Source organism: Megascapheus bottae, chromosome 12 (genome assembly GCF_031878675.1).
Source record: "Megascapheus bottae isolate mThoBot1 chromosome 12, mThoBot2.hap1, whole genome shotgun sequence".
In the NCBI taxonomy this organism is placed as follows: Eukaryota; Metazoa; Chordata; class Mammalia; order Rodentia; family Geomyidae; genus Megascapheus; species Megascapheus bottae.
In genome coordinates, this window is record NC_143520.1 from 35,207,039 (window position 1) to 35,227,404 (window position 20,366).

General features: G+C 35.7%; 1 protein-coding gene across 1 annotated transcript in view; it reads left to right on the plus strand.

The window, feature by feature from the left end:
- Positions 1-786: 786 nt before the first annotated feature.
- Lrp1b (LDL receptor related protein 1B) overlaps positions 787-20,366 on the plus strand; it is a 1,652,823-nt gene continuing 1,633,243 nt past the window's right edge. Inside the window, exon 1 of the mRNA XM_090342868.1 lies at positions 787-1,113. Coding sequence (XP_090198994.1) covers positions 882-1,113 — 232 coding nt within the window. The 5' untranslated portion in view covers positions 787-881. The remainder of the gene's footprint in view (positions 1,114-20,366) is intronic.

The following is a 20,366-nucleotide window of genomic DNA, read 5'->3' on the forward strand; positions in this document are numbered from 1 at the left end:
CCTTTTTATTTTACTTTTTTATTTATCTGTTTAACTGATAAGCGATTCTGGGGGTTGTTTTGTTTTGAATGTCTGCTGAGTCACTAACATTTTGCATCTCTGCGCCCAGGTGCTACTCAGCATAAAAGTTAAAAGTGCCATTCAGAAAGCGTTGAGAGTCTGTCTCCGAGGGGAGGAACCCATTTCCCCGGGAGAAGCTCGGTCACTTGGTGCTTGTCTTTTCCTTCCAGAGGAGGAAGCTCTTTTCCGCTGAGCGAAGGTATCAGATCCGCTTTGCCAAGAAGCCGCCTCAGTCTTTCAGCTGATAATTCTCTGCTGGCTGTGAAACGCAGAGCGTCCTAGGCGCCCGGGCTGGCTCGCCTATTGCAGAAGCCAGAACCCCCTCCCCCCCCCCCCCCATTCCCCGCTCCCCCGCCTCCTCTAAAGACCCAGATCCCGACACAACCAGCTCGGAGTTACTTTCCCTCTTCAAGGAGACTGAAATAATCGGGATTGGTGGCGTTCTCCATTGGCGATGGTATTTTTCCTGCGGGATTCAACGCCTCTGGCCAAGTGATCGATGAGATTTGTGTGGACGAGGGGAAGGGGTGTGTGGTGAACTTGGTGATTCATCAGTGGATTCCCGTCCACTGGCATCTCACGGCCCCTCTTACGTGATGTAAGATCAGATTTACCCTGCATTGAAAAGTCAAGACACACGAGCGGTTCGCTCGCGCTCACTCTCTCTCTCTCTCTCCCTCTCTCTTCCTCTCTCCTCTCCCTCTCTTTCTTTCTCGCCCGCACGCGCGCATCCCAACACCTTCCACAGCCTGCTCCAGGCTGGAAGAAAGGCGGACTAGCTGGACTCATTGAGCCGAAGAATTTCCCAGTGACATTTGTAAATGACCCCGCTCCATTCAGGGCTCGGAGTCGTCGCCGCCGCCGCCACCACCACTACCACCACCACCTCCACCGCCGCCTCCAGCGCCGCCGCCGCGCGGAGGGTGCCGCTCTGCCTTCTCCGGCGCAGCCGGCCTCACCGGCCAACCACCATGTCCGAGTTGCTCCTCGCCTTACTCACTCTCTCGGGATTATTGCCTATTGCCAAGGTGCTGGCCGTGGGAGCGGATCAAGGTAAGGAGAGCGACCCCCTCCCACCCTCTCCATCCCTTTGCTCGCTTCGCGTTCCTGGCAGATAAGTGAGTGCATAAACTTAAGTCCTTGCAGCTCCCTGCACCCCCCCGACCGCTCTCAGGGACCGGTTTGGGGGCCCACTTTCTGCTGGCCTCTTGGGGACTGAGAAGTGCGATGGGAGATTTGGGAAGCTGATGTCGGAGTGAGTGCCAAGCCACCCTTGCAGTTCTCCCCTTCTCCTGCCCCACCACCCCAATCTAAAGGTCTGGTGATTTATGGTCCATATTTGGTGCCCTCCGGGAGTGTTTGCACCTAACTGTGTGCGCCTCTGCCCCAGCACCCCAAGCGCTGCAGATGCTGGGATCAGAATTCTCATTTCCTCCGCTTTTGGCTTTCCACTTGGCGAGCTTTATTTTCGGTCTCTGAATTCTCCGCCTGAAGCGAGTCCGCGCTCAACTTAGATACAGGGTTAACTTCTTTACCCGCTGCATCCAGGGTGTCAGGGTGTGTGGGGGGAGGTTTAGAGAGAGATCCCTGGTTCAGGTTGGTTGTCCCTTTCTAGAACCAATTGGGACAAGGTCCTGTCATTCACTGAGAAGCCTTTTTTAAGGACATTCTGGGAGCACGCACCTGCTTGACCATGACTTTTCTTTTTTTTTTTTTTCTTTTTTCTTTTTTCTTTTTTTTAATTGGAAAGCTCTGTGACTCAGCCAGTGGAGTGCCTTTGCTTCTTCCTGGTGCTTTCTCTTGTATTTTTCCAAGTAGTCAATTCATGGTAGAAGTTTTGAGGAAAATGAGTATGGAGAGAAAAGAAAGGGACGAGGTGAGAGTTATAATAGTCCTCCATTCTGTGAACTTTTGACCTGCAAAACAAGAAATCCATATGCAAGTTTCATAATCTTTGATCACATCTGCATGAATTATTTTTTTAAAGAGCTAGGAAAAACAGTATCTGAATATTTGGGACACTAGTACCGGGCTTGCAATGGTTAACTGTTTAAATGGAAAAAAAAATCAGTAAAATTTTCAATCATAAAATGAGCTCATATTGACGAATATAGTTCAGCACTTTGGTTTATGTAGGGTAAAAAGAAAAGAAAATAAATAGAAAATGATATTCAAATTCCAGTGCCAAGCAAAATAGGTAAAATATTGCATTGTAAGATCCAATGACTGTGTTTATGACAAGCACATTTTATACTGACAAAAATGACAGTTGTTTCATTATAGGAAAGAACAGGAGAGGGGATTGTGGTGCTTTTATTCAACTTGCTGTAAGATGGTAGTCATCTAGCATGCTCACATATGCCATTCCACTTACCTGTAGTGGGCAAACATGTATTTGTTTAGAAAATGTGACAATTATTAGTAATGATCAGCAATACATATCATTGTCATCGATTCATGTAGCATTTGAACTAGCTTAACTTGCCTTGAAATTGACGTGGAATCGTTGAAAACTGTGCTGATAAAATGGCAGCACATAGCTCTACCTTGAAATCTTGCCTTTGATCTGGAACAATCAGCTCCCAAGCTTTCTTAGGAAGCATGTTTGAAGTTGTGCAGGAGCAGATGAACAGAATGAAGCTTTTCAGCCTAGTGTGCTAGCAAAATATATTTACACTGGAAGACCACCCCTATTGCACTTTCTCTGATGGAGTTACCAATCTCCAGAAATTTGACCTCTTCTAGAGCTAAGTCCACAGGGCCTCTCTGTAGGTGTTTATCAAGGACACTGTTTCATGAATGAAATGATTGCCTAAAGAGAATTTCCAGTATAAGAGTTAAACATCAGCATTCTCAAGTTTTTAAGATAAGAAATTAAATAACTCCATTAAAAGGTTATATGTATGCCCGGGAATTCTACATAGGACAGGGGTTTGTAAGCTATAAGCATGTCATATCTAACACAATTCTTAGGTTTTTTGTTGTAACATTTTTCTTACATGAAAAATACCATTATGAGAAGTACTTTGTCAGGTATCATAAGGACAAATAGTTGGCAGTTGTCAACACTTTGTCACTATTATATTAATTTAACTCAACTTTTGAAACTGAAAACAAATACAAAAAATAGGCATGGGTTAAGGATCAACATTGAAAAGACGGACCCTCATTTGGAGAAAAAAAGGAAAGAAAATGAAAATCTTATTAAAAGTTTTAAAAGAAAGCACTGCTGCATTATGACAAACTTCTCTCACAGACGTGCTAAAACAGAAGATATGGGAATTTAAACTCAAGAAGGAGGTTAATGAGATGTAAAGTTCTACTCCAGATGTAAAGTTCTACTCCAGTTTATGACAATTGTCCTTAGAGAATAGAATGGCTATGTGAAAACACTGGGGTGTTTTGTAGTGAGAGAGCTAACTTTATGAGGAAAATATGGGAAATTGTCTTTAGCATTCCAAATACTTACTAGGGAATGGGTAGTTCCCTAAGTTATATGGAACAGAAAGGCAATGTTTGTATCATCACCACTCTGTATTGCTCTTGCAAGTTTTACAAGGATAAGCTCATATATATATATATATATATATATATATAAAACTTATATAAGTTTCATGTTTGATGTTCAATCCAAATATATCTCATATTCTTTGACATCCATATTGTCTAATTTCTAATGAGTATTAATAAATCAAACTAAATAAATGTTACTTCCTATTAAATTCCAATATAACTGAAAAAGGTAAAGCATGTCTGTAATTCTTAACAGTTAAAAGAACAGAATAGATCAGAATCATTCAGATCAACTAATTTATCATCCAGAGTGTCATATCAGAGTACTGCCTAATAAGGAGTAAATTGTTAAATTTTTTGAAAAGAGCTCAAATTGAAAGACATATAACTAGCTTTTTTAAACTATTGAGTGTGTGATAGGTAGATATATATTTCCAAATACTCAAGTTCATGTTGATATTGTTGTTTTAGTGTGTCTGTATATAAACCAACTGAAAAATGACTATCATATGTATGTAAAATGTTGTTTTTTCTTCCCCCAGCAAATAATAAACTGCAATTTGTGTCTCTTTATGTTCAAAAATTCAATAAAGTACCAAGAAGTTTTATTTTGAAGTCTAATATTTTCATCTTTTTATCTGCCTCCAACTCATATTGAAAGTGGGCAAGAAAGGACATGATAGAGATATAAAGCAAAGATTAAATGTTTTAAAACAATAAGAAGGAATTCTAGTTACAGAAAATAGAAGTAGAAAGGGAAGTATGGAGAATAATCATCCAATAAATAATTTTGAAGAGCTTCAACAAAAGTTTCATTTAATTTTTTCTAAATATAATTTTATTCTTATTAAGGTATTACACAAAGGGGTTAGTTTCATGAGTCAGTTAATGAGTATGTTTCTTTTTGAACAATGTCAAACCTTATTTACTTTTTCCCAGTTTCCCCCTCTTATCCCAGAGTTTCTTGAAGAAGATATTAAACTACCATGAGATAAATTCGTAGTTTCCTAAAATAAACATGTTTTATGTTAATGTCAGAGGTTTTTATGAAAATATTTGTAGTATAACATAAAATAATATCCCATCAATATAATTGAGCATAATTTAAGCCTGTGAGAATGAAAGGATGTATGGTGAACAGTGTAGGAAACGTACATGTTAACAGTTCTATAATTATTCTGATGTAGTGTTTTTATATTTTATATGATAAGTGAATGTGAAAATAGTATTAGAAAACTGGTTGATGGGTGATAGTACTAATATACTCTTAGAAATGTCACTTTCTAAATGCTATTTACCATTCAGGGTAGAAGTGTGATAGGCAGAACTGAGTTTGTAAGTGTATTGAATTCAGGGTGTTAGGTACTTGAAGGTTGCCTATTGCAATTTTGTCAGATCTTAGAGCATGTAATAATGATTTAAAGTGCATTTAAAGTCATCATAAGCTAAGATTTGTATTTTACCACAATTAGAATGTTGCAGGATCTCTGTGTCTTCAACCCATTTCAGTCATTAATTCTAGGCCTATTCTTTCCACTTCTTACAATGAGATATAGCCTGTCGGTTCTTCAGTTCCTTCTTGGTTATAAGATTCTGTGTTGTAAAATGAACTAATCACACCTAGTGATAATTTCTCTATCTTCTGTGGCTGTCTGTCAAAACAATTCTTATACAAAAGAACACTTGTCTTCATTTGAGATAGGTGCATTCACAAAAAGTAGAATTAATACTAAAAGTTAAACACACTTGTACCAACATGATGTCATTAGTCAAACTAATTTAGTAGTAACTAGAATCTACCCTGGTGTTACATTTATACATCTATTTTTAAATGCCTGTAAAAGACCACTGTGTTCTGAAAAATAAAATACTACTAAAACACTTATTTTTCATGGCCACATATTAAAAATATTTACTTGTGTAATCATTGAAAAACAAAAAAAATTGAAATGAAACTAAACTGCCTCTGAGATATGTGTTGACTGAGTTTCCATATGGCAATTACATGTTACAACAGAATTAGATTGGGGAAGAAGTATAATATCAAAATATATTTGCCATATTTTTTTATGTTCTGGGTATGAAATCCAGAAAATAGTGCTAATTAAGCCTATGCTCTACTAAGCCACATTCTCACCATCCATATGTATTTGTCTTTGAATTGCCTATAATAATCATACACCTAATGCTTGTATTAAAAATAGTTTCAGTAAATGGAATTGTAGAGAAAAACTGAAGCAAAATGTCTGTCTCATTATGAGGTAATGGGAATATATGATTGGCCAAATATCTATCATTTTTTTCTCTGGATAAGCCTAAACACTTTTTTGGTTCCTGAATAAATCTAGCTCCCATTTTTAAAAGTTTTATTCTTAAATTTAAAAGAATAATGTCAAGAAAGGATTTTGTCTTATTGCTTTGAGAAGAGAAATAACTATGTTTTAAGCTTATTTGTGCCTGCCGAAAAATAAATGAAATAGACAAAAATGTGTCTTTTATTGAGAAGATGTGTATTTTTATTGAAATCATTCTTTAGAAGTTTAATATGTATAACAAACCATTGGCTAAATAATAAATGTCTTAAGAGTTGAGGACCATTTCCCAACTTAAAAAAAAAGAGGTGTTTTACTGTAATCAGTTTCTTGGAAAATTTTTCAGGTATTTAATCATTAAACAGCACAAAATGAAAATCTCTATAACATTAAACTGAACTGTTGAAATTTATAGTTAAAATATTTTTATGTGCAAGTGAAAATAGATCACTGAAGCTGGCCGAGACTGGGGAGGTAGAGAGGGGAAGAGAAAGAGGGAAAGTTGAAAGGGAATGACTGCTCAGGATTCACTGTACATACAAATGGACATGTCAAAATGAATCTCCTTGTTCAGCTTACTGAAGCTAATAAAATAAATTAAATTATCACTAACATACAATAAAAAAGTTAGTTTGGGGGCTAATTTCCACATGTGTCAATGAGACTATCCCAATCTCTTTTGAAAGGCATCATGCTAACACTATTATTTCAGGTTTCTGGTTTTTCTGTGCCATCTCATTTAAATAACGCATTAATGACACCAAGTAAAACAAACCCTCTATATTAGAAAAAGATGCACTGACTGCATCTCTAGATTTTGGCATGTATCAGAACCAGTATTTTTAGGCTTTCAGGGTTTTTTTTTATCTTTTTCTCTAAAAGGTGTGTTACCTTGAGTTGTCTTCCCAATTTTAGATCTCTATTTTCTCCTCATAAATGATTTGGTGGTCTCCCTTTTCCCCCTTGGCATAACTACAAGGGCAAGTTAGAAAGTATGTATTATTTATTGCTGCACTGAATTCAGTGATATCAAAATATAGTCTCTCTCTGTCTCTTACCTAACTTATGGATGTAGGCTATCTCTATATACATATTCAATGATTTTGATGACCTTTTGAAACTAAATTAACTGATGAAATTAATAAGCAACTTAATGAAAATCAAAACTATAAAATACTAGGCATAAAGTATAGTTTATGAATAATGATATATGATCGATTTATGGGATTTGTCTAAAACAGTCCAAAGTGATTCTAAATAGAAAACATTAAGTTCTCATTACTAACATAAATGAAAAGTCTTTTATATAATATATTCTTGCCATAGACTCAGTTTATCAAAATTTGTTAGAGATAAGGCTAAATAATCTCATATGTATATCTATATATATATGAACTTCTGTTAATCTGAATAGTATTGCACTTAAATTATTTACAGAAATCAAGATTCCCCCTTTTCCTCCGCTGCCTTCCCCTCCCACCCCAGAGCATGTTAAGAAAGAACATTTCACATAGGATTTCTTCTAACTTTAAGAAAAATACCAAAAACTTAAAAATCTAGCAGAAGTCAGGGCCTGGATAAGATACAAGTATTACATTTTATCTCAAAGTGTATTCATATGAACAGTTAGACATCTCCTTCCAGAGTTGCATGAGCTGCATTGTCCTGACTAGCTTAGCCTTCAGACCAAAGACAGGTATTGTGCAACATGACCTTATTTCAGTCAAAAGAATGTATTTCTTCTTCAGGTAAGATCAGGGTACCACAGATCATCTCTTGTTTTATTTTTATAGTCAATAGGATATTCCTTCCTAACTTTTCCTCATTGCATTGACATATCTCAAGACTTCCAAGACAGCTTACCTTTAGAAATATGAATACATAATTCCTTAAGAATTTTTCTACCGCTGAGTTTTTCTTTAACGACATTTGTCATCTTAGCTTTTTCTTCTTAGCTTTTGAAAAGAACTAAAGCGAAGGAGGGGAACACCGAAGAAGAGAAATCAGACTTAGGTGTGGTTGCTTTGTGGACTCTTTGGCTATTTTAAAATATTTGTCAAAAAGAAAACCTTAGATAAAAATACCAATAACAGAAGTGTGTTTAGAAAGATCTATTTCTTTAGAAATTAAAGTTCTGTATGGAGATGCAGGACAAAGATGTCAAGAGGGAACTTTGACATTTATGGAATTTATTCCTCTACCCATGCAGATTGAGTATCAAAGGCAATCAGGATTCTCAAACTTTGGCTGAAACATAAGTTCTAAAGATTAAAAAAACAAACAAAAAATGAAAAGAGGATTTAGATACTCTTACCAAATTACTGTACATTTTTCAAAGCTTTTTATGTTATATTTTCTTGGCATAAAACTGCTACAATAGCAAGTCTTCTTTATTGAAATATTCCACTTTATTCAATGCTATTAATTTTTAAAGGCTTTTCACATGACTAAGCTGGGAAAGCACAATGATAACAAATTCTACTCCTGAGTGAGAGTCTTCCTTTCTTCAGGCGGAAGTATCACAGGTTCAAGAGGCATTTGGATTCAAGAAAATTTTATTTAAAAAAAAGAACTAAGATTTGCGGATGAAGTTCCTAACCCAGAGTACAGATTTCTAGCTGAGATCTTTTATGGTCATAATTACAACTAAATGGTCAGTATCTCATTTGTACCACGCCAGTGGTTTTATTTTATATTAATCTTTAGTACAACATAAAATACTTATTTTTTCCCATGATGACAAAATATAAAATAACAGATAAAATTGAAAATTTAACATTTTCCTTTGCCAGTCATATTGAACTCTATTCTATAGCTCCTCCTGTTTGCATGTTTTTCCCCCTATTTTATTTGCTAAATTAGCTTGTCAAATATTTGGAAATGAAATCAGACAGCAAAATAATCACTGTCTTGGCATTTTTTCAACTCCTTTTGCCATTCCCATTGCATAGAGAACATAAAGTAATAAAGAGCAGGAGGGCTTTATTTATTTTATGTGTATTTTACATACATTGGGTGCATGTGAAAATGCCAATGGAGTTTTACAAATTTGCTTCAGCCCACTCTGAAAAGAGGAATATGTCAGTGCTCCTAATAACTTCCATGAGTGCACAGAAATGTTTGTAGAGATCTTGTGTATATATCATATCAATGATTTATATAAAGTTATTAATAATCATTAATTATATATTACTAATAGCAAAAAAAATCCATTGAATTGCCAAGATGCCTTAACCCCTTTGTAAATTTTTTTTCCTGTTGAAGTCATTTGATCTTTAAAGCAATCTATATTATTGGTGGCTACTCCTTAATTAATTTATTTATGGAACAAAAATAAGCAGATTAGTCGTAAGAACTGTCCTACGTATTGAGAATGAAGGAACTGTGAAAATGCAATTGGAGGGGTTAGTCTGTTAGTGTGAGCATCAACATGAAATAGACATCCAAATTAGTACATTTTTTTACACTAAGAAAAAACAAAAAATATAAATATATATATATGGTAAATGCTTTGGAGACAGGTGATGTAATCATACAATTTTTTAAAAAAATATTTTATTGTTAGGGTGATGTACTCTGAGGGGTTATAGTAAAATTCATTAAGTAGTAGGTACATTACTTCTTGAACATTGTTACTCCTTCCCATGATTTTCTCCCATTTTTCTACCCCCACCCCCTCCAACTCATCTTTTTCCCTTCCCTTCCCTTTTTCAAATAAATAAATAAATGTATATTATAAGAGAGCAGGTACCAAAGTCAGATCAGTATTAGCATTTGATAAACCTTAAGAGGAAAAGAAAAGAAAAGAAAAGAAAAGAAAAGGAAAGGAAAGAAAAGAAATGGCTTCACATAGTATAGTAAAAGCAACAATCACAAAGATAAATCTAATATTTCCATATCTGAGTACCTTTCGTTTAGCCTCATCCTATATGGATATATGTACATAGCTTTTGAGCTATAATGATCCACTGTTAGGAGACTCCTAAACATGTAATAGTTGTTACAAATGAGGGGAACCACTGAGCCTATTTTTCTTTGGATCTGGCTTACTTCACTTAATATGATTTTTGTCCAAGTCTTTCCATTTCCTTACAAATGGGGCAATGTAACCATAGAATTTTTAAAGGAAAGTTACATACATATTAACCCCACATGGTATGGTGGGCAATATAAGTGTTTCTGATGAAGGAAGTTTTTGTGAAAATCTTTGAAAGGACATCACAACTTTTGTCTTAGAAAACAAATAACAATATATGTGCCTGAATGGAGTCACATACATTTTATACAGTGAGGTACTAGGCAAACATATTCTGGTAAAGTAGAATTAGGTCAGCTAGGGTAATGCAATCAAGTTGAAAGAGTATCTGTTTGTAGCTATAACAAACTACATTTGGATATTTGCATGTACACTTGGATAGTTTGGATGTATAGCATGGCAGAACTTACTTGTAAAGCAATTGTGATCACTACTAAATGAAGAATAACAAGGGGTAGATTAAATATAGTTAAAGGATTATCTTATTTGTCTTGGATAAGGTAGTTTAGGCTTGAAAGAAAAGGAAGCAGGAGAAATATGAGCTAGGTAAAATAGAAATTCACTTGTTTAATTTTGGAAGATTTTCTGTAAGAATAAATATAACATCATTTGATATTGGCATGAAAAAGTATAAAATTTTAAAAACTCAAAATGTAATGTTTCAAAGGGTTAACATTCTAAATAAAATGTTGCCTATTTTAGATCATCTAAAAAATGAATGTATTCGAATTTGCAGCACCTCTTAGTGATTTCTACAAAACTTGTTTCACACTAAGAGTCAACTGATGGTTCTGTTTGGGCCTAGTAATGTTGCTTGTTCTTTTATTGCCTTTTTACTTATGTTTCAGAATTATTCACATCTTCTCTATTTGTATTTTGCCAGATTTTGCTTAATAAAACAAAATACTTACAGAAGCAACTTAAAACCTGGAGATTTATTTTTGGCTCATGGCTTTGGAGGTTGAGTCTACCATAGTGGGTAGGTATGAAAAAGCACAGCAGGGCAAGATATGGCACTCAAGAACATAATCTCAAGGATATACTTCCTCCAATTTGTCCTCACCTTTTAACTTCCACTTCTGAACAATAATGCTGTCATACGACAAGTCATCCAGGATGAATCCATTACTTCTATAGTAGCCAGCACTGTTGTAATCTGACTGTGGAAAGGTCCTCGGATAAGTAGTGTGCTTTACCAATCTACTAATCTCCTTTTTAATATAGTCATATTGACAATCAGAATTAATTATCACAAGACCAATCCTGCAGAAATTGATAATAAAACACATAGCATTAAGCCATAACATTATACCACTTTCCTCTAGTGTTTTGTTTATTTTGTAATGCAAAAGAGGCCTCATAGTTTAAACAGATTCTCTGGTGCCCCCCAAAATTCAAATACAGTTCTTTTTCCCAAGACTCAAGCAAACTTCTAGTTGTGAGACTGTGTAAACTCAAAATATATACATATATATTTCTATAATATATCACAAAGTAAAAATTTACAATATAAATGTAAGTAATGGAAACATGGTATGGAGGAATGGCATCAAAGTAAGACTAAGCAAAGCAGGACCAAATCGACATCCTGTAGTTCTACCATGTTCTAAAGCAGATGGTAAAGTGATGTGACACCAATGGGCTTGATCAGTCCACTGCTGGCTACATCTCACATGGCTTCTCTCAGGAGCTGGTTCCACTTGTTTTCTGTAGCTTTCCTGGATCAATGTAACATGACCCTGGCATCAGAAACATGCTGAGTTATCCATTACAGTTTGGGCTTCTCTCTTCGTGCTTGCTTTTGCAGGATCTCCTTTAAAGAAATATGATTTTGTTGCTCATTGCCAGGCTTCACAAGATCTTCCTTCGAAACCCTGAAAAAATATCTATAACTCCTTAACTCTTGCATTCTCCCTCCATGTAACACCAGCACGTTGTGAATGGTGACAAGGTCTGCTTGAACAGCTATAGGCCCCTTTCACATACAGTTTCTGCAGCCTCTGAATCTATTTAGCTAAACCTGGAAAAGCCTTCACTTGGGAACCTTGGGCCAGCAATGGGTCCTGGAGGCACTCTCTTCACCAAGGAAAGTCATTCTAATGAGTTTATATTTTAAAATCATGAAACCTGGGAAAGCGAGGTTTGGTCAAGTTGTGAGACACCCTCAAAACCTGTTTCTTATTGTCACAGTAGGATATGCTTAAGTTTCTGACTGATCTGTTTGAGAACCACACCCACTTGGCTCACTATTTTGAACTTGCTCATGTTGAGGCTAGACTGCATATATTTGTATGATTTTCTTCTCTGATGTTTGCTCCCATTTCTCACTGAAATACTGGCTAAAAGTAGTCAGCAGTAACCAGGCACAGCCTGAATGTTATATTGTCTGAAAATTCCACCACAAAGGTCTATCACCTTTAAACTTAGCATCCCACGAGATTGTGAGACACAGACACAGGATTTGTAGACAGATTATCTGCCCAACTGTAATAGGAGTGACATCAAGTCCAATTTCTATTACGGTCCTTTGAGGCATCACCAGTGCATTCTTCTATCCAGTTTGAGCACTCCTGGTTTCTGAACTTGCATCAACATCATCCATTAAACTGTGCTTTTCATGCTTAAGACTTCTCTACTCCACATACTCAAAATCTTGCAAATTCCACCTGAAAAATGTTTAGAGGCCTAAGATCCCTTTGGTCACAGAAACAGAACCAGGACCTCATTTCTTTGGATACAACTTTTTGTCTAGTTACTTTTCTCATTGATATTTTGGATCATGGTTGCAGAGGTGTTAGATTATCTTGGTGGGAGAGTGTGAGGGAACAGACATGGAGACAGCAATTTAGGAAATGCAAATATCATAGGAAGAGGGCAAGACAAATGATAGCATCTAAAGGTACAAACCCAGTGAACTATTTATTTGAAGTAGGCTAGGCTTCTTATCTTTCATCACCTTGTAATAATTTCATCATTCTTTGAATACATTAAAGTACCTCCTTAGACACCTTATGATCTAATAGTTCCCTCACAGATCCATACCCATACTAAATCACATAAATATTTTAATCCAATCAAGATTATAATAAGCCATCATACTTACAATTACTCCATATCTATCCTTATGATTTCTGGAACCATATTGATACAGTCTGACAGTATTTCTTGGGGCTTAGGTAAAATAATCTCCTCTACTGTCATTTCTACCAATATAAAGCAGCATAACAGCAAGAGAACGCTATATCAGACTATGAGACTCATTTGTGTTTTCTTCTTGAGAAAATCCTCAGTGAATTAAAGAATATGTTCCTTTGCAGTTGTCCCCAACTCCTTGACATGATTGAGAAGAATTTGTACTGACAGTTGTGAATCCCTGCCACTGAATATTCGATTAGGTTAGTAATGGAAAGATATTGTAAGACTGCTTCTATTCACTCTATTCATTCTGCTCCCTGGAAATTCTAAGAAAATTGTAGAAAGTTAGAGGTTGCTGACAGCCAGCAAGTGGCTGAAAATCTACGCTGTCAGGAAAAGCAGCTTGTTAAGAATTTATAACTTATTGGAATTTGTTCTCAAGGAATATCAAAACTCTATGATTATTCTGTTATATTTGCCCTTTTGTCCATTGAACAAATACTGAAGTAGCTAACACCTGACTCGATGTGGTTTGTAGACCTGGAGACAAATACAACTAAACTAAAACCAGGTTAGGCAATAAGAACATTTCTTTAGTAACTGTACAACTTTGGATTTTCAAGGAAAGCTTGCTTGTGGCTATAGAACAAAACACTTTGTGTTTATTTTGTTCTTCTTGGAGGTAAAAATGGAAAGCACATGAGGGCAGTAAAAGAGAGAAAGGAGAGGGGGTTTGTGAAACTGACAGAAAAGGGAAAAGATCAGAATGTAGGGTTGTGGGAAAGAACAGAATGTAGTGTTTCAGGGAATTGCTGTTAATACACATTTGATTGACTTCCTGTAGGGCCTGTATTGCCTGTAATGTTATCATACATTTTTACAGTTACATAACTCTCTGTCTTTGTCTTTTTCTCTCTCTCCCTATCCCTCTTTCTATTTCCTACCTCAATTTTTTTCTAACAAAATGTTTATTTATTTATTCTTTTAATTGTATTTTATTGTTGGGATAATGTATAGAAGGGTTACAGTTACATTTGTCAGGTAATGGGTATATTACTTCTTAAACCTTGATCTCTCAATTTGTTTTTTAAAACAATATTAAAATTATCTTTCAGAATATTACATCAAATATGAAATTAGTCCCCCAATTTTTGTTTTATCTTTAAGTAGATGTTACAAGAAAGCAGTTTATGGGGCCTGTAGTTTGGTCTCGTAGTAGAGTGCTTGCTTTGCATGCACAAAAACTCAGGTTCAATTCCTCAGTATCACATACATAGAAAAAAGCCAGAAGTTGTGCTGTGGCTCAGGTGGTAGAGTGCTAGTCTTGAGCAAGCTCAAGGATAGTGCCTCAGATCTGAGTTCAAGCCCCAGGACTGGCAAAAAAAAAAAAAGGTAAAAAAGCAGTCTGAGAATACAATTCATCTTCATCAATGTCACCTATTTCCACCCACCCTTTCCTTACATAGTCATTTCCTCACTTTTCCTAATTTTGCAGGATATACATTGCATTCTCAACTTCAATTTAATTTAGGTTAGATAGAGCATCAAATAAAGTCTAAACAACAATATAGTGTATAGTCAACTTCTAAATATTTTATATTGAAGTACTGATAACTTTATTCTATGAATGCTTACCCTATTCAGAAAAATTGCATTGGAAAAGTTACATGATCATTATAGCCTATAAACGTATGAAAAATAAAATTTACATTCTTAGTGTTCAAATGGGCATGTCTTTACATTTAAAGAAACTAACAAGAGGTTTCAATACTCATGCAGATTTCAGGCATATAAAATTTACAAATGCCTAAATAAAAATCAAAGTAAAAAATCTAAACCAATTATTTGTTCTACAGAGAGCTAACATGTGAGGGTCTAGTAGCTATTTGCTAACTGAAGGTGTAGAAATCCAATTTGTGAGACTCAGTTCAGTTTCTTCATTATGCATACTGTCAGAAACCCTTTTTGATAATTCTGTTCCAGAATTTCCACACTAAAATCAACTCTATGTTTTGAAATAAGTTAAATATAAAATACAGGCCCAGATTTTATTAAGTTATAAAGTAAATGAACCAAATGAAACTTGAGGTTGGAAGACTGCATTGATATTTCATCTGGGGCTCACTGAAAATATGTTTGCTTTGGACTTTAGCAAAGGGGTACTCCAAATGTGTGGAAGTAAATTAAATCTGCATAATTGAAAACAGCAGGAAGGGGAAGGGTTACTTGTATATTTGTGAGTACAAGGTATGATTTATGCTTCTTGACTAGAACTCTTTGCTCAGAGCACACTAAGCTCTGCTGAAGGGCTTTATTTCTGTCATAAGGAAAATTCTGTGGGAAAAGGTTCAAAATGAGTATAGGGAGGTTATTTATATTTTAAGTAAAGTAAAAAAATGATTATTATTATTATTATTATTATTATTATTACTGACTACGGGCACCAAGTGAAAGGCATCTGGGCAGGAAATGTTGTGACCCCTCTGAACAGAACACAAACCTGCTGTAAGGAGCCAAAGAAAACAAATAAGACTTACTCAGACGTGAGTGAAGCTGGCGAGGCATCTGAAATATCTAGCAATAACAAGAAAATCACTTAAGTCAAAAATAAACTTTCAGAGACTGAAGCTACTTGAGTTCCTAAGATTTAGAGATGAATGCCAAAGAGGATTAGTGGAACTCTCTTCTGTGTGAAATACAGCAGTAATGGCTTTATTGCCACCCTGGAAAACCTGTGTCAGAGAATCACTGTGAGAATTTAGATCCATCTATAAGAATAACAACATTTCCTTAAAAAGCAAGGAATCTTATGCAGAAACCTGAAGTAATCCTGCAGTTTCCCCTCCTTTCTGAAGATAAGATAGATGATTGACAGCATTCTTACTTCAGTTTACAGTAGAAAATAAGGTTAGGTGAGGCTAGGCTTCTGAGATCTCTAGACTCAGAGAAAAAAGGCTGCTGAAATTCCTTTGCTCATCATGTTAAGCAACCACATTCCAACCTATTTACTGACCTTTATGAATTAAAGGGCAAGAGATAGGGCATGTTTTGCAAACACAGAAGCATAAAGCAACTAGGCTGGTTGGAAGGTTCTGAGGGTAACTTGCAAATTGAAAACAACCTCAAAGATGAAAGTGGCAGCTGATATTCAACTAGCACATATTATGCCATTGTGTAATGCCATTGTGAGGCTTGACAGTCCCTTTCAATAAGCCACACCAGGGTGGAAATTTTATGGAAATGACCTTAAGTTTTGAAAATTGGTGTTCAACTTAAAATAGCATAGAAATTTTCTCTCTGTCTCTCTCTGTTTCTCTCTGTCTCTCTGTCTCTCTCTCTGTCTCTCTCTCTGTCTCTCTCTCTCTCTCTCTCTCCTCCTCCTCTCTCTCTGTCACACACACAGACACAGACACACACAGACACACACAGACACACACACACACACACACACACACACACACACACTTGAATGCACAGCAAATAACCTTGTAGGTACCAAACAGGAAATTTGATGAATTCCATCATTCAACACTGAATCAGGGACAATAGTGCTTATGGGGTACAGGTAATGGGAAGGGAAGGTAGGCTGGATTATAAGGAAAATGTGACCTGATGCCTTTCAAACTAAGCTTCCCATTGCTACTGAAGATCCCAGCATAGTGCCTGTACAATGTAGGTCAATATTGTTGCAGTAATTGGGGTTAGGTACAAGGATACCAAAGATGAATTTTAACAGGGATCTAGATCTCTGACTCCACAGCTTCCTTTCCCCCAGCTTTGTGAAACATAATAGAGAAGGTGGAAGCTGATTTTGTTTTTAATGACCCAGCCGAGAGTTTCTGACATTAGACTCAATTGTGACTACTTAGGAAAATACCACCAAAGTCATTTAAGAAGCAGACTCTCTTAGTAACAGTGAGAAAATGGAAAGAGGAGATTTCAGTCAGCTTTTTAGCACTCCAGGAGCTTCAGGAAAAATACTCTGCAATAAGTAACAGCCATAGAGTTGAAAACAACATTGTTGTGACTCACACAGTTTATTATCGAAATGCAGAAGGATAAAAGGAAAGGACCAAAAGGGAGCCAGAGAAAAACAGTGTACAGCAAGTGAAGATGGCAAGGATGTGATCCTGATGGGGAGACAAGTTCTCATGCTGAGCCATAAATGGATCACATTTAGCTTCAAGTTTCATCTGTCTCATCTTCCCTTTCCTTGGGAATGCTGTGACTTAAACAGGGCCACCTGTGTGATCTATTACTACACACTAATCTTTAAATTTCATACCTGTGTATCACATAAGAATCAGTATTTCCAATCACATCATTTCAGCTGGAGCATTTTCTTATAATCTTTTTGGTTTGAAGTAAGTTTGGGCATAGAAACTTTATAAAAATCTAATACGGAGAGCTCTTATATAACCTTCTTCCATAAATCTACATATATCATAAATATATACGTTATCAAATCAAATGCTGGGATGAACATGTTAAGGATGATTATAAATTTATTCAAGATTTTTAAGCCTATTTGTGATTTTGTACTTCACAATACAAATCTGCCCTTACTTTATGTTCTTGGATCTCCTTGGATTTATCCATCTGTCTTACTGATTTTCATTCCCTGGGCTTATTTGAAGTTCTTGGTCATGCCCCTGTTGAACATTTCAATTTTTTTTGTTGTTTGTTTGACTTCTCATATATCATACTGGTTATATTCTAGAACACAGCCTGACATGGAGACAGGACATCAGTATATCAAATAAGGAGAACTATGAAAATGTCTTCCATTGATAATAATATTAACAATTATCACTTGCAGGAGAAGATTATGGAAGTTACTTTTCTCTTTTCCTTTCTACCTCCTTCCAATCTTCCTTCTCTCCCACTTCCTTCTTTTTTCTCTCTTTTTTTCTTTCTTTCTTTCTTTCTTTCTTTCTTTCTTTCTTTCTTTCTTTTATATTAAGGTTATTTTAATAATGAGAAAAACAGTTGCAAGAAATTTTTGTTCATAGTTTTAGTGTTGAAAGAGAATCATATTTTCCAATATTTGAATTCCAGCTGTGACAGTGATTAGTGTGAGTACAGAAGGTGATGCTTTGTACAGCATTTAAAATTCACTATCTTCAAGATTTCTATAGATAATTATAGGAAACTTTCATAACATTACTTAGTGCTTATTGATGTTTTCTCAACTAGCTTGTTTTAGAAGTGTTGGCTCAAAAAAGAAAGAAGGAAAGAAAGAAAAAAAAGCCAAGTACACAAGAAATTGATGGTCTAATATTTAAGCAAGAATTATAAGAGAAGCAGATATAACTCATTGATGAGATCATTTGGAAGATTTTAGCAAGACATGGCACTGAAATTTCTGCTTTAGATCTTCAGTGTTCTTCTTTCATTTATATTTCTGTTTTCAGGTTCATTGCAAAGTGCACCATGATCCATATATGTTGGAAGACATCATAGAGTTAACCTCCTTATCGCTTTTAGTTTTCTGAGTAGAGCATGATGCTCTAGCAATTGTAATTAAGAATAGTACCTGTCCAGAGTGTAGGATTCCCAGTGAAAGGTAAATACTACCATGAAACAAAAATAGCTTTTGATAGACTTTTGTAAAATAACCCATTGTTCATAAGTATACACTTCTATCTCATTGCATTTTTAATGTCCCTTTCCGAAATAAACAAAATATTGTGCTTTTGTTTCTACAATTTTTAGTGGTTAATGAGATTTTTGTTCTGCATATTCACTTCCAGCTTCCAAAATGTATGTGTTCTGTTTCTAAAGCTGTGTAAGTTAAATACAACCTTGCTGTCTAAAGACTTTGATTTATCTTTGGTGTTTGAAAACATCCAACATTACTTAGGTAGTGTCTAAAAAAATTGAAAATGTGGAATTACTCCTATGGCAAGCACCCTAGCTTCTCATAGTAGCTTTAGTAAGGTAGAGCGTAAAAGAGGTAGTTGAAAGTATTGTAGCACCCATATTGAATTTTTAGCAACTTAATACATTTTAGGAACTGATCCATCTGAAAGGCATTATGGCTTGCTGAGAAAAGCTGTACACTGGGAACTGGGAGAAGTGGGCTCCCTTCCCAGCTCTGAGTCTGACTCACTCTTTGTCCTTGGACAAGTCACTTAGCATCTCTCTGAGCTTACTTCCTGCCTGGTTAAATAAATAGAATAAAGCACAAAGACTCCCACCTCAACAAGATGTGCTGTAGCTGTTTATTGTCTGTCTGTACTGAAGGGAATCTTCCTTTGAACTGTTAGTCAATGATAAACATATTTATTTAGCATCTCACTGGGACAGAAGTTGCAGGAAGAGGATAGGTTTACAATTAACTTCAAAGAATTCCTTTGTCTGATTTACATTGACATTTTATTGCTATGTATATCATTTCATGCTAATAAACCCATGGCTCTATGGATGCCTTGCAGACCCTCTGAGTACCAAGTTATTTGTCTCCTCAGTTCACTTGTGTTCCAATTTGGGACTCTGAACTGAGAATATCAGAACTCATTAGACAAACAGAAGAGGAATCCATGGAGAAAAGAGACTTACATATGAAAGACAGACTGAGGGGGCGGGGGAGGGAGGGAGAGATCATCTACCAATAGCCCTCTCAAAATGTTGCTGTAAGTTTAGGCAGTGAAGATGTTGACATAGGCTGGGGTATTACAGAGTAACATCATTTTCTACCCCAGCTTGCCTAATGCCTATATAAAAAATGACCATATCCTTCATTTCATTCACTTTTCTTTGATCTTCATGACTTATTTTGCACTTCTCCATTTTTCCCTACTTTTCTTGTTAGGTTTGCTTTAAAAATCATTGTTTGAACATGTAACTGTTGGGCATACATTATTTGGGGTGGTTTTATGTCTTTTATTCTTACTTTTGTATCTCACACTTTACAATACATAGTTCTATTCATGATCTAAGCCTTTGGAAATGCTTCTGCTCCTGCTAAAATATTCTGTCATGAATTCATTACTTCATTATTTTGCTTATCTATTCTCCAATATTTTCCATATTCTGGATATTACATGCAAAGCCTACATTAAAATGTTGAAAATTCTGCACACAATGTTGTTTTGACAAATAAATGGTATTTATATATCAATGGTCATAATGTGACATGTGTATATTTAATAGTATATAAATACAGATGCTAAGAGAAATGAGAAAGCATTCCAGGACAGTGCTCTTAAGTTTTCTTTTGCAAAAGTAAGCTTGTTGTAAACATGGCACATCACAATAAAAGACATCATTAAACTTGTTAGCACTGTCACATTTGATCAACTACTTTA